Raw genomic sequence first — 15356 nt, forward strand, 5'->3', positions numbered from 1 at the left:
GACAGTTGGCGAGAGAGTGAAAGTGAGAGAGAGTGAGTGTCGGAGAGAGGGTGAGAGAGTGAGAGACAGTTGGAGAGAGCGAGTGAGAGTGAAAGGGAGCGAGAGAGCAAGATTGTTGGGGAGCGAGAGAGCGAGTGGGCGAGAGAGTGAGCGAGGGAGCGAGCCTGCATGTGAGAGAGAGAGGAATAGGTGGGAGGAGGATTCCTTGTTCTGTGTCAGGCGTAAGTTTCAATACCTGTTTGACTCGGTGCAAGTGTGGTCAGGTCTGCTGCCTCTGGAGTCCCGTGCACGCCCACACTGTCATGTGTGTCCCTCTCGCTGCAGTGACTCTGTTGTGCTCGCTGCTAAAGTCGTGTTTGCGGCCCGACCCGAGTTGTTGTGCTCGTGAAGATACTGGTTCAACTTTGTGTGATAATGAAGATACCTGGAATGGGTGTGAAAATGTGACAGGGTGCACATAAAACGAGTAGAAGCTAAGTGGATGACGTGTGTGTGCATGCATGTGTGCATGCGTGCATGCATGCATGTGTTTGTGTGTGTGTGTGTGTGTGCGTGTTTGGGGGTGAACAAAAAGCCTGTTTTTTTATTATTTGTTTGCGTGGCAGCGATGGGTCAGTGCTGCTAAGTGAGCGTTTTGCATTTTGTTTGGCGTATGTGTCTGTCTCGTTGCCTCCCGCCTATCATTTTCTCATACTCTCCAGGCAGCCATTGTCTTGCTGTTCATTTCGGCGAAGTTGTTTTTTTTTCTTCCTGTACTTATGTAGACAATCTAACGTGTCATTGTCAGTTTTTTGTTGTCATGCTAGGGCATCCTGTGCCCTGTTGTTTCTAACCTGTGTCTTATCCTGCGGTGTGTGTGCGTGTGTGTGCGTGTGTGTGTGTGTGTGTTTCTCTCTGCTGGGTGCTTCTGTAGCCGGGCCAGGAGGAGAGAGAGGAGAATTTGGTACGCCAGCCTGAATTTGTTCTCTCCGCCCCCCTCCCCCCCAACCAATCAGCTCTGAGCTTTGCCTGTTTGCTTCCTGGTTCCTGTCCGCCTCGCTCTCCGCTCACCTTTCTCCGTGACCAGCCCGTGCCCACCTCCTGTGAGGGGGGTGGACGAACAAATAAATGCCCTGACACGGGTTCAGTATGTGAATAATGACTGATCACTGACTTCAAGTGGCCCTTCCTCCGTTCAGATCAGCAGTTACAGAGGTTCTGGTTATACCCGGCACTTCAGGGTGGCCCTTACTGTCTCATCATCTCAGCAATAAGTAACCGGCCCGGGATCATAGAAGATGGATTTACTACCGCTGCTAGTTATTCACCACGATTTAGACTTGGGTGCCCATTTAGGTGTCATTGATGCCTGCTGGGATAGGCTCCAGCATCCCCGCAACCCTGAGCACCGGACAAGCGGTTTGGATAACGGATGGATGGATGGACTTAGGTGCTGATAGCAACATTAGTTTCATAGTTTTCATCCTAAAAACTAAAATAGCACGAGATAACTCTTAAGATTTGTTTTAACATATGGTAGTTTTAGTTTGTATTATGTTTCACCCCACTCAAATTGAGGAGCCCCCCCCCCTTTTTATTTAAAAAAAAAAGTTTTTAACCTCTTTTTCTCCCCAATTGTACTTGGCCAATTACCCCATTCTTCCGAGCCGTCCCAGTCGCTGCTCCGCCCCCTCTACTGATCCGGGGAGGGCTGCAGACTACCACATGCCTCCTCCGATACATGTGGAGTCGCCAGCCCTCCCCGGATCAGCGGAGGGGGTGGAGCAGTGACCGAGCCGGCTCGGAAGAGTGGGGTAATTGGCCAAGTACATTGGGGAGAAAAAGGGGTAAAAAATAAATAAATTGGAGGAGTCTAGCTGATCTTTGACCTCCCCAGTGGAGATACAATAGGGGGTAAGTTAGAAGAGAATTTCCCCTACATGACCAATGAAAAAATCCATTTTACTCTATTATTATTATTATTATTATTATTATTTTATTTCTCTGTCATTTCTTAAAAATCACGTTCAAATGCAGGGTGTAATCGTGTTGTGACTGTCTGAAAGCACCTGGATGAGTCACCTGATGATCAAAAATTGGTCTATATTGACATCCTAACAGCTCGCCCATTGCTGCCGCTGCCTCCACCGCCGTGCAGAGCATGGCGCTACGCTGCATTGCTGCCACTGCCGCCGTGCAGAGCATGGCGCTACGCTGCATTGCTTCCCCATCAGCCAGCTCGGTGCACACACAGCAGGGCCGTTTGGGGGAATTTGAAGCACTTTCAGGTGGAGCTTTTTTACTGTAAAAGGAAGTTCAGGTCCAGTCACGCCTGCCGTTTAATTCCTCGCAGCTCAAAACCAACTTTAAAAGTGAGGCTGATCTTAAGTGTATGCTTGGTTACGTCAATAAGAAGGCTGCATAGTTAGTGTTGTAAATCGTCTCTTGGACGTTGTGTTTTCAGTTATTTGCTGAGAATCTTAAAACATTCCACTTCATTTAGGCTGTTTGCTGCGGTTGGAAACAGCCAAGATGTTGATATTTATTCTGAAAAGGTGCAGGAAGATCATTTTGGACCTCAAGTCGTCACTCATAGCCAACGCTTATCATTACAATGTTTTCTATTGGTTTCACATTGGTAGATTTTGTCGGACTTAAATGAAATCCTCGCACTCATTCGGATTTTTTGACCAATTCTTACCTGTAAAGTGCTTGTGCTAAGCTATCCGACAGTGCTTGAAATTGCTCCCTGTGGTGTGCTGTTGTGCCCAATAGGTCTGTGAATCCCGTGGTCATGTGATCTCCTAACCTCCGTTGTGTTCCCATGTGGTCTAGCCCGGTGGATCCCATGTTGTGTTGCGGTGCTTCCTGCTTGTCCTGTGCTCTTATTGACTTATATTTTCCCAGCCCAAACCATCTCTCTTCTTCCTCTACTCAATGAACTATCTCTCTTCTTCCTCTACTCAGTGAAACACCTGTGCCGGCGTTTTAAACATATCAATTAAACATGTCATCTTCCAACCTGCAGTCATAGATCTCGCTGTACTTCCTGGTGCAGAAGAACTAGCTAGCTGTATGAAATCAGTTTCGGCACTGGTAACAGATGGCTGAGTGGTTTAAGAGAGAGAGAGAGCGCGAGCGAGAGATCGGAATCGGGTTTAATCCTACCACCAAGTCAATTGAACATCCTGCTGAAGTGTTGATGAGCAAGATACCCAACCCCGGCCTGCTTTGTCTCTCTCTAAATCACTTTCAGTAAGACCAATGGGTACATGGGGATCGCCAATTCAAATCCCCGTGTTACCTCCGGCTTGGTTGAGTGTCCCTACAGACACAATTGGCCGTGTCTGCAGGTGGGAAGCCGGATGTGGGTATGTGTCCTGGTCGCTGCACTAACACCTCCTCTGGTTGGTCGGGCCACCTGTTCAGGGGGGGGGCGACTGGGGGGGAATAGCGTGATCATCCCACGCACTACGTCCCCCTGGGGAAACTCCTCACTGTCAGGTGAAAACAAGCAGCTGGCGACTCCACATGTATGGGAGGAGGCATGTGGTAGTCTGCAGCCCTCCCCGGATCGGCAGAGGGGGGTGGAGCAGCGACCGGGACGGCTCAGAAGAGTGGGGTGGGTCAATTGTAACACATTATTTTAATTTTAAATGTCAGTCTAAATTTGCGAGGTTAATCAGTCACACAAGTCCGCTCTGATCCATGCCCTTTCCATTCGTACACTTTGTAATCCGCCGTGGAAAATTGCTTCCATACGACATCTGCCATGTCATTTGGTCAGTTGTTCCCCCGTCAGGGCTCATTGGTTCTGCAGCGCTGGCGTTGTGTGGTCAGGCCGTCGCCATGGAGTCCGTGTCCAGCTCCGTTCTCCTCTTCCTGATTGGCTGGAGTGGCTTGTCCCACCTGCGGTTCTAATATACCTGCTAAGCCTCTGGGATTCTCTTCATCCTGTCGCTGACTCACCCTGTTCCCAGATACTCAGAACCGTGATTAAACCCAGAACCCTGTTCTATAAAAACACTATTCACTCCAGTTTTCTCTCTCCCCTCCTCTTTTCAACCCTTCATTCTCTCTCACCGTCTCTCTGTTGTTCACTTTGTCTCTGTTTCTCTGTTTGTCTTTTTCTCTCTCTCTCTCTCCCCCTGCCCCCTTCTCTCTCTTTCTCTATCTCTCTCCCCCCTCTCTCTCTTGCCCCCCCCCCCATCTCTCTCTGCAGAGGACCATAACCCTAGGGGCGGGTGATCGGCAGGTGATCCAGACTCCCATCAATGACTCCCTCCCTGTCAGCGGCAGCAGCGTGGCTCAACTCTTCAGACAGCTCGGTATGGCCACTCACGTTGCAGCCTCAGCTTTCTGTTATGTCCTCCACTTGAAAGCCCAGGGTGTTCGTTCCTTCTTTTTTATTTGCCGTCTCACCCGCTCAGGATTTGGGATGGATGCTGAGTATGGTGTGTCCCGACAGCGTCAACTACGCTACGTTATGTCGCTCTGTAAATGAGGAGCGTTCTTCATGACAAACCCAAGTTGGAAATGAAAGCAGGTCTTCGGCTACAAGAATCATAAAAGATAACTGTATTCTGACTTAGTGGTCTTATTATTCCAGCCTCCTATTTGTAACTGACAACCCTCCAAAACCTGTAAATGATCAGATCCATTTTCCGTTAGTTTTGACACCGCCGTAGGAAGCCAGCGGCTTACTCGCCTCCTCAGCCAGGCGTCGTCACGACGATTGGTGGATGACGGTCCAAACCAAACATCTCGCGAAACCACTTCACGTTTGGCTGTGTTGTTTTACAAAAGCCTACTTTATTAGAGACTTCAAATGGACTTTAGCCTGTCTCTTCCACTGAAATGAATCTTAAAAAATGTAAACTGCACTCTTCCGCTGTGCTCACCGTGTCCCTCGTTCCGCCGGGCCGCTGGTGATGTCCTGTCTGGGCTCTGTTCATCCTCAGGCATAGTCAACGTGCTGTGCTTGTTCTGCGCCGCCCTCACCGAACACAAGATCCTGTTCCTGTCCACCAGCTACCAGCGCCTTACGGATGCCTGCCGGGGCCTGCTGGCCATCATGTTTCCACTCAAATACAGGTGTGTGTGTGTGTGTGTGTGTGTGTGTGTGCGTGCATGTGTGTGTGTGTGCGGACGCACCCTTTTGTGCGTGTGGTGTCTTTTTGTCGTGCTAATGTGCTTAGAACAGGAAAACTGTGTTTTGTCCAGCTGCCAAGATGGCTGCCTCATCTGCAAATGATAGAAAAATACAAGTGTACTAATACAAAGAGGTGTACTAATAGTACTGCCAAAGTAAACTATTCAAACTAGCAGTGTTATTAGTAACATGCACACAAAGGTTGGGGAACAGTAAACATGTCTATACAATTTATGCAGTGTGTACACTTTGTCGAGGAGTAATGGATGATTATTCATGTGTTTTTCCATTACCTTGACCTCTTCAGGATCGCTTTACATTTTTCCATTTTGTGTACTATTATACTCAAATTTCAGTGGCTAAACACGCCATCAACAGCCACGGCTGGCCAGCGTTGACTGGGTGACTGGTGGTAGCTTTCTTCCTGGTGTTAAGAATCACAAAGGCTTTTATTTTGGAAGTTGCACCTTGTGCACGTGTAATTAACTCACTTTGGTTAAATGGCTCAGATGTAGGTTAAGATCAGCTGAGGACTGACACAGTAGGTACAGGACCCCCACATGTACAGGACCCCCACATGTACAGGACCCCCACATGTACAGGACCCTCGCATGTACAGGACCCTCGCATGTACAGGACCCTCGCATGTACAGGACCCCCACATGTATAGGACCCTCACATGTAGGGCAGACAGATCATCTATAACAGAATTATGAATTAGTATAAACTATAAAGTAACAGACAGCTAAAAGAATAAAAGAGTAAAGAATAAAGTAAAGAAATGATGGAAACTGGGGTGTCCGGGCAGCATTGCGGTCTACTCCATTGCCTACCAACACGGGGATCGCCGGTTCGATTCCCTGTGTTACCTCCGGCTTGGTCAGGCATCCAGACAGACACAATTGGCCGTGTCTGCGGGTGGGAAGCCGGATGTGGGTATGTGTCTTGGTCGCTGTACTAGCGCCTCCTGTGGTCGGTCGAGGCGCCTGTTTTTTTTGGGGGGGGGGGGGGACTGGGTGGGATAGCGTGATCCTCCCATGTGCTATGTCCCCCTGGCGAAACTCCTCACTGTCAGGTGAAAAGAAGCGGCTGGCGACTCCACATGTATGGGAGGAGGTGTGTGGTAGTCTGCAGCCCTCCCCGGATCGGCAGAGGGGGTGGAGCAGCGACCGGGGCGGCTCGGAAGAGTGGGGTAATTGGCTGGATACAACTGGGGAGAAAAACGGGGGGGAAACCGCCCCCCACCCCCCCAAAAAAAATAATCGTGGCAGATGGCAAAGAGTTAAGATAGTTTAACTTTAGACGGCAGTGCCGTCTGCCGTTGTCGGCATAATTAGCCGGTGTCATCTGATTTTACTGTCCTGCCCTCGTCCACAATAATGACTTCCAGTTTGCGGTCTGCTGTTTACCAGATTCCATTTAAGTGCAGCATCACAACTAGCTTAGAGATATAAATAGCTGTCAGGAAAGATAACTTTATCATAGTAATAAGGAAATAGCTCTCTTTCATGCTGTTATTTATTGCCAAATTGATTACAGATATTGTAGTCCTGTAATCATATTGGTAAAAATATAAACAAAAACACAAAGGTATAAACAGTCTTAAAGGATACACCCAGAGCATGAGAAGAGTGTAGCAGAAAGGGCATGTTGTCAACCAGTCTTCTCAGTGGTAAAAGATGCATGAGGTGCACATGTACAAGCTAAGCAGGGGTGCTGTTGACAGGCGAATGCTTATGCAGATGTGCGTAGTGATACTGACGTCTCTCTCCCTGTTTGCATGTCCCTTCCCCCCAGCTTCACCTATGTTCCCATCCTACCGGGGAAACTCCTGGAGGTCCTCAGCACGCCCACGCCCTTCATCATTGGGGTCAACTCTTTCTTCCGCTCCGAGACACAGGAACTGGTGGGTCCTGGTCAGCTACAGTGTGCCAGACCGCTGCCAGACTGTTGACACACATTACACCAAACATTAATGTGGCATGATGGGTTAATAGAACCACAACTGAGTAATGTTGATTAGCAGCTTGATGTAACATTGTATCCTGTGAGAACACCATGAAGTTGATGTTTATGATATGCTAATATGACACAAAAGGCTAATGTAACATGACAGTCTAAAACGGGCTGATGGTTGATAATGGGCTAATGTAAAGCAGCATCCATCCAGCCATCATCCAAGCCACTTATCCTACTTATGGTCGCGGAGATGCTGGAGCCTATCCCAGCAGTCATTGGGCGGCAGGTGGGGAGACACCCTGGACAGGCCGCCAGTCCATCACAGGGCCGACGCAGTCACACCTCGGGACAATTTAGTAGGGCCGATTCACCTGACATACATGTCTTTGTACTGTGGGAGGAAACCGGAGCACCCAGAGGAAACCCACGCAGACACAGGGAGAACATGCAAACTCCACACAGAGGACGATTCGGGGCGACCCCCAAGGTTGGACATCCCCGGGGTTTGAACCCAGGACCTTCTTGCTGTGAGGCGACTGCGCTAACCACTGCGCCACCGTGCTGCCCTGTAAAGCAACATTGACTGATAAATGATTGGCTAACTACACACAAGAGGCCAGTGGGGTGTAGACTTTGATAGTCACCTGAAGGATCGTCCTGTGATTAAAAAGGTTTTCACAAGCAGTGCCATTCATGTCCGTTAATGTCCGTTATCTGCACATTGACAACAATAAATCTGACATGAAACATCACAAAAACACCGAAACACTCTGAGTTTGAATTGTTCCTCAAAGCAAAGTATACCTGGCCAATTACCCCATACTTCCGAGCCATCCCGGTCACTGCTCCACCCCCTCTGCCGGGAGGGCTGCAGACTACCACATGCCTCCTCCATACATGTGGAGTATTCAGCTGCTTCTTCTCACCTGACAGTGAGGACTTTCACCAGGGGGACGTACTGCGTGGGAGGATCACGCTATTCCCCCCCAGTTCCCCCTCCCCCCTGAACAGGCGCCCCAACCGACCAGAGGAGGCGCTAGTGCACCAACCAGGACACACACCCACATCCAGCTTCCCACCCGCAGACACGGCCAATTGTGTCTGTAGAGACGCCCGACCAAGCCGGAGGGAACACTGGGATTCGAACCAGCTTTTTCTGGACTTTTCCATTACATTCCCAGTACCTGGTGCCGACTCAGCTGCTGCTCCCACCACACTAGCACACGACACAGTGCCTCTCTCTCCTTCACATTGCTTCACTGCATATTTTTTTTTGCCAGTGGATCAGTGTGTCTGATGTACCCCCAAACTCTGTTCACCTTCACATGCTGACCCCAATTCAGCTTTTGATTAAAAAGAAGGGTTTGTGTTTCATGCAAACTTTTCGTGACCCGTCAGCTTCAGGTCCATTGCTGTGTTAATATCCCAGTCCTGCTGTCATCCGGCCGTCTGCCACTTGCTCTTGTCTTTTAAACACTGTCATATCGTAACACTCCTTGTAAATCTTGCCTTAGTTACACACGTGACAGTGACGGCTGTTGGGTCCCACGTCCAAGAGGATCCTGGATTCCACCAAGAACAATTCCCCACCAGCTTATTAAAGCTTGGTGAGGGTGTAGCGAGTGATCCTGGCCCCTGGAGCGGAGCCATTCTCAAAACATCAACATACTTCCTGCAATACAGTAGTTGTGCTCGGGGTTCAAAGGTCACCGTCTTGGCATCCAACCCTGCAGTCTGTAACAAAATGTAAACATACTTTGCTTTATCCTTGTGGAGCAGATGTCTCATAATGAGCACCTGTTGACAAAGAGACAGTTGTCTGTTTTGCAGTGCTACAGTCCTGTAATCTGGACTCCTACGCAGCAAGTTGTGTACCATGATTCCAAGTTTCAGGCAAGAGATGAAACGTTTTTCTCATCATGAGTTTGTGTGTGCATGTGTGCGTGTGTGTGTGTATGTGTGTGTGTGTGTGTGTGTGTGTGTGCACATATTATTCTCCTAGTTGGATGTTATCATTGCTGACCTGGACGGCGGCACAGTGACCATCCCAGAGTGTGTCCACATCTCCCTTCTCCCCGAGCCTCTTCTCCAGCAGACCCAGACCGCACTCTCCATGGTAACACTTTACACAAACACACGCACATACACACACACACAGACACACCAAAAACAAACACGGACAGGCAGACACAGATGTACGTGCAGACAGACACACACCCATACAGATACAAATGCACACAGGCCTACGTGCAGGTGCACCAGTCACACAACAGGCAAGCATGTAAATATGCACATGTCTTGATGCACACTCAGTAATCCAGGTCAGGAAATCCCAGAAAGGGGATTCAGGTGATCTGGACACAGCGTTTAGCGAGAGACACATTTCATCACTCCATCCAAGTGACCTCTTCACTCGTCTAAGTGACCTCTTCAGTCTCGGCTGACTGGAGGTATCCCCACCCTTCCCAGCAATACAGCTGCATAATGACCAAAACCACCGCTTGCCATGCCAACTCTTCAGGAAACCAGGAAGCTGACTTGCTTTTGTTAGGATTAGGGATAGCCCGGGCACGCTTTGTGTGTTATCCCTTGTGATGACACCTCTCTGAGCATGTTGTTTTCTGCCCGTAACTAGACCTGGTCATAAAAATGCTCTGTCATGTGATAATACAATACTACACAGTTGTTTTCCTATCTATAAAAACAATCCCCAGCCTTACCTTGTGCTAACTCGTGCCGTGACATTTGCTCTTTCTTGTCATCCGTTATGAGGTGTCGGTGAGCTGTGCCAGGAAAAACAAACGATTTCCTTGATTTTTCTGCTCTGTGCAGTAAAACTGATATCTATAAAACCATTCCCTGTCAACCTTACTTCCGCCTTGGCGACAGTTCCCACTTGTTTGACAGATCAAACATGTATAATTGCTGCTATTATTCATCAAACAATGAGGTTTTGTTTGGCGGCTAGGTCACGGGTCACGTTTTATGAACGACGTGGTGATTTAGATATGAGCACCTGAGCGCCGAGCATGGACTCATCAGACAACAACACAAAATGTTCACACAACAGGCCAGGCACGTTTTTTTTTTTTGTGGGATTTTCCTGTTTTTCTCCCCAGTTGTACTCGTCCAATTACCCCACTCTCCTGAGCCGTCCCGGTCGCTGCGCCACCCCCTCTGCTGATCCGGGGAGGGCTGCAGACTACCACATGCCTCCTCTGATAAACGTGGAGTCGCCAGCTGCTTCTTTTCACCTGACAGTGAGGAGTTTCACCAGGGGGACGTAGCGTAGCGCATGGGAGGATCATGCTATTCTCCCCCAGTTCCCCCTCCCCCCCGAACATGCGCCCCGACCGATCAGAGGAGGCGCTAGAGCAGCAACCAGGACACATACACACATCCCACTCAAGACACGGCCAATTGTGTCTGTAGGGACACCCGACCAAGCCGGAGGTGACACGGGGATTCGAACCAGCGATCCCCGTGTTGGTAGGCAACGGAATAGACCGCCACGCCACCTGGACGCCCAGGCCAGCCATTCTTGTTCGGGACACAACCGGGGTCAGGTCATTCCCGTCTTTCTTTTTAGCCTGTGTAGCAGCACAGACATATAAAGTAGACGTTAACAAGACACGGATGTTCTTTACTGACCAGGTGAGCCAACACTGACCATAGCTGCTCCAGACCAACGCATCATCCTGCCCCATCTGCTACACAGTTCAATATATCTTCATTCACATGCTTAATTCAGCATGTCTGCTCGGGTTTGTTTTTACTGCGTTATTGTTAGTGTTAATCTGGCCGCAGGTTGTACGCCAGCCACTACAGACCCTGCACATGTTGACATGTTTGTATTCCTACGGTCTGTTTATGTTGTTGTGTTTACAAGACCACTTCTGAATCAGATTTAGATTCTGAATCGGAGTCAGTAAGTTCCACGCGTTGCTCAGTCACTCGCAAGGTGCCCTTGAGCAATGCAGTTTACCTCAGATTGCACCAGTAGAGATGGTGACCAGCAGTAGAGGTATGGTGCAGGGTGACGGTATGAATGTGGAGCAATAGCAGAAAAAACAAACATAGCATTAAATTGACTCACTGGATTAACAAATGTTTTTTTTTAAAGATGGTGTTCCTGGTCACACCCCCTCCGGTGGTAATAAACTCTTATCATTGTTTAAATCTGTAAACTGCAGCGATTAGAGTCATTTTGTCATTATAGGGATTACTGCACTGATAGGAAATGTTTTAATGTTTTCTGTAAGTTGTTACTGGCTGACAGACTTGGCTCTTGGCCAGGGCGTGTGGGTGGCGTAGCGGTCTATTCCATTGCCTGCCAACGCAGAGATCGCCGGTTCGAATCCCCTACAGACACAGTTGGCCGTGTCTGTAGGTGGGAAGCCGGATGTGGGTACATGTCCTGGTCCGCTGCACTAGCGCCGCCTCTGGTGGGGAGGGGGAATAGCGTGATTCTCCCACACGCTACATCCCCCCTGGTGAAACTCTTCACTGTCAGGTGAAAAGAAGCGGCTAGCGACTCCACATGTGTCGGAGGAGGCAGGATCGGCAGAGGAGGTGGAGCAGCGACCGGGGCGGCTCGGAAGGGTGGGGGTAATTGGCCAGGTATAATTGGGGAGGAAGGGGGGGGTTGGCACTTGGCCAGGATTTATGTACTTCGTCTATGCCAACTGCTGTAACAGCAGAAGGGAGGGATCCATCTTCCACCACAGAGGCCGAGCCACTTCATTAGAAAGATTCTGTTTGTTTGCAAGAGGCTTAAGTTAGCTTGGCATTGGTTTTTCGGTCCTAACCCAAACAGTGTGTGTTCGTGTGTGTGTGTGTGTGTGTGTGTGTGTGTGTGTGTGTGTGTGTGTGTGTGTGTGTGTTGAAATCGAAGGGGCCTGTGATGACGTGAATTTGGGAATTTTCCCACGTGGCTTATTTGAGAGCATCTTTAATCTGAAATATTATCTTCTAATCAGAACCGTATTTATTTTGTTATTTTAGTTTTTTTTTTTTATTATTGAAAATGACAAAAATAAAAAAGCGGCACTCCTCAGCGCAGTCGAATGACAGTACCACATTATAGTCTAAAATACAATCTAAAAGTGGAGCGACTGGACAACTGCGTGGTAGGGACTGAAATAAAGTAAACACAGCGTTTCTGCTTCCCACAACACAGGAGCCGGGCTGGCGGAGTTATTTTTGTTGTTGTGTTGACGCCCCACGCCCCCCCAAAAAAACACTTGACTCTGCAGCGCACCTTCTGCCAGACAGAGAGGAGGTCTAATTAGTAAAGTCAGCTGTCAAAGAGCTGAGACAGAATAAAACCCGGCTTTCTGTGACACAAGATTAAGCGAAAAGAGCCGGAGAAAGAGAGATGTGTGGTGCCGTTCATTTGCCAGCACAGACTGAACTGTGGGGGTGGTCTTCCATTATGCTGTATTATGTGTTTAAATATTTGAATAACATTTTATTCCGGAGGTGGCACGGTGGCGCAGTGGTTAGCATGGTTGCCTCACAGCAAAGGGGGTCCTGGGTTCGAGCCCCAGGGTTGTCCAACCTTGGGGGTCGTCCTCTGTGTGGAGTTTGCACGTTCTCCCCGTGTCTGCGTGGGTTTCTTCCGGATGCTCCGGTTTCCTCCCACAATCCAAAGACATGTAGGTCAGGTGAATCGGCCGTACTAAATTGTCCCTAGGTATTAATGTGTGTGTGTGTATGTTGGCCCTGTGATGGACTGGCGGCCTATCCAGGTTGTCTCCCCGCCTGTCGCCCAATGACTGCTGGGATAAGCTCCAGCATCCCCGCGACCCTGAGATGAGGATAAGTGTCTTTGATGATGGATGGATGGATGGATGGTATTCTGGAAGAAATGGTCAAAATCAGTCAATAGAGTGAGATCGTTCCATTTGCCATTCATGCTGTTCTGCTACTGAGACTGATGGAGTGAAATGCCAAAATGTAAATTGAAGTGCATCAGTGGAACTGCTGTTAACCCTTTGATCATCACTGCTGTACAAGCAACAGAAATTAAGGAGGTCGATGGTCGGCACCATCACCAGAGTACGGGAAGTTTTGGGTGTGAGGATGTGATATGGTCGCACGGTTGGGCAGTGGTTAGCACAGTCGCCTCACAGCAAGAAGGTCCTGAGTTCGAACCCCGGGGTAGTCCAACCTTGGGGGTCATCCCAGGTCGATCTCTGTGTGGAGTTTGCATGTTCTCTCCGCGTGTGCGTGGGTTTCCTCTGGGGGCTCCAGCTTCCCCCCACAGTCCAAAGACATGTAGGTCAGGTGACTCGGCCGTACTAAATTGTCCCTAGGTGTGAATGTGTCGGCCCTGTGATGGCCTGGCGGCCTGTCCAGGGTGTCTCCCCGCCTGCCGCCCACTGACTGATGGGGTAGGCTCCAGCATCCCTGCGACCCTAATTAGGATAAGCGGCTTGGCTAATGGATGGATGGATGGATGTGATATATTAGGAAGAAGGAGGAGGGGCCATCCTAAACAGACGAGCATTTTAGCCAATTACATTGATCGTGTGTGCTGTGTGGGTGTGGCCTGTCTCTTACCATGTATTCAGGAGAGTCTGTTTCCATTCCCAGTCATTTCTGGGTGTGTGAGTTCTTTTGGCCCAGCCTGGGGACTCCCAGTTGTGAAGTGACCGGAATTGAAGACTTGAACTGGAAATATGCAAGGCAAAGGGAATGGCACACTGGGTCAAGGGTCCGTGTCCAAAGTCAACAAAGCTGTTTGGGCGTGTACCAGTTTGTGTGTGTGTATGTGTGTATGTGCATGCGCGTGTGTATAGGAATCCAAGGGCTCATACTTTGCTTTGTGAATGCCGTCACATGCAGTCTTGTTCTTTTTTGACCTCTCTACAGAGTCCTGGTGTTTTTGTCCGTCTGCACCGCCTGTCTCTGTCCGGCGCCGGTCCAGACTCAGACTCAATGATTTCTGAGCTGCGCTGTTTGAAGGGAGAGGGAGAATGGCGGGTGCAATGGTCCACATAGTCCCAGAGATCCCAAGCCGCCAAGTCTCGCCAGTTAGTCAGGTCACATGTCAGCCTGGATTGACCCGTTTCCCGGACCTGGAAAGACTTCTTAATTCTTAATTTTCTATTTATTTATTTTTTTGCTTTTGAGATACTTTATTGGTCCCTGTAGGGGAATTATGCTCTGCAGTTAACCCATCCTAGCTGTGTAGCTAGAAGCAGTGGGCAGCTACCGTGCAGCGCCCGGGGACCAACTCCAGTTCGTCTTGCCACGCCTCAGTCAGGGGCCACAGACAGGAGTATTAACCCTAACATGCATGTCTTTTTTAATGGTGGGGGAAACTGGAGCACCCAGAGAAAACCCACCGCAGACACGGGGAGAACATGCAAACTCCACACAGAGGACGACCTGGGACGACCCCCAAGGTTGGACTAACCTGGGGCTTGAACCCAGGACCTTCTTGCTGTGAGGCGACAGCGCTGACCACTGTGCCACTGTGCCGCCACTTAACTGCGAGGCTGGAAAACTGATCACAGGGCTTTGTGATTTATGTAATCGTCCAGAAAAAAATCGTTGGAGGAGGCAGGAAAGAGCCGTGTGTTTGTGTGTGTGTGTATGGGGGTGCTCCGCAGGATCGAAGGTCGGATTGATCATGATGCAGTAAATTGTTGGTCTGGGGGGCTTAGCTGTTCTTTTTCCCCCGCCGTTAGCTGGATGTGTTCGTCTCTTGCTGCGATGGACGTTAGGTTGTGGACTCGGGTGTTTTCAGAGGAGCTCTGCTGTTAGCTGAGTCTGGATATTTTGATGCTAATACTGTGTTTTTGCCATGATGCAAAAGATGAGCACCCCTCAGTTCAGTGTTACTTACATGCACTATTGACTCTGAAAGCATCACATCACAGTATAAAAGGAGTAAAAGCAATATAAAAGTACAAGAAATGGTCAGAATCTGCCGTCAGGATGAGATCCTTTCATTTGTTCAATGCTTTTTCACTGTCCAAAGAATTTTCTGGAAAAAAAATGAAGCTCTTGAATTATGATATGATATACGTATAACGGTGTGACGTTAATATAGCTTGATTCAAGGTAACCCCTGATGATGCTATATGTGGCATGGAGCGGACCACTGTGTTAATACTCAAATTCTGATTGCAGCCGGTGAATGTAATCACTTACTACACCCATTTTCATTTAAACCCTCACTTCAACCAGGGTTTATATTTACTCACTGCACGCACACACACACACACACACACACACACACACACACAAACACAAA

General features: G+C 49.1%; 1 protein-coding gene across 5 annotated transcripts in view; it reads left to right on the plus strand.

Annotated features, from left to right (window-relative positions):
* The window catches only part of sbf1 (SET binding factor 1), an 82570-nt gene that overhangs the window by 33687 nt on the left and 33527 nt on the right, over positions 1 to 15356 (plus strand). For 3 of the 5 annotated variants that reach the window (XM_056275761.1, XM_056275765.1, XM_056275764.1), the window contains exons 6-10: positions 914 to 943; positions 4202 to 4307; positions 4941 to 5073; positions 6929 to 7037; positions 9093 to 9206. In XM_056275761.1, coding sequence (XP_056131736.1) covers positions 914 to 943; positions 4202 to 4307; positions 4941 to 5073; positions 6929 to 7037; positions 9093 to 9206 — 492 coding nt within the window. Of the gene's footprint in view, positions 1 to 913; positions 944 to 3512; positions 3602 to 4201; positions 4308 to 4940; positions 5074 to 6928; positions 7038 to 9092; positions 9207 to 15356 lie in introns of those variants that run through there. The other 2 variants (XM_056275766.1, XM_056275762.1) reach the window with 2 other exon arrangements.

Source organism: Lampris incognitus, chromosome 3 (genome assembly GCF_029633865.1).
Source record: "Lampris incognitus isolate fLamInc1 chromosome 3, fLamInc1.hap2, whole genome shotgun sequence".
NCBI lineage: Eukaryota > Metazoa > Chordata > Actinopteri > Lampriformes > Lampridae > Lampris > Lampris incognitus.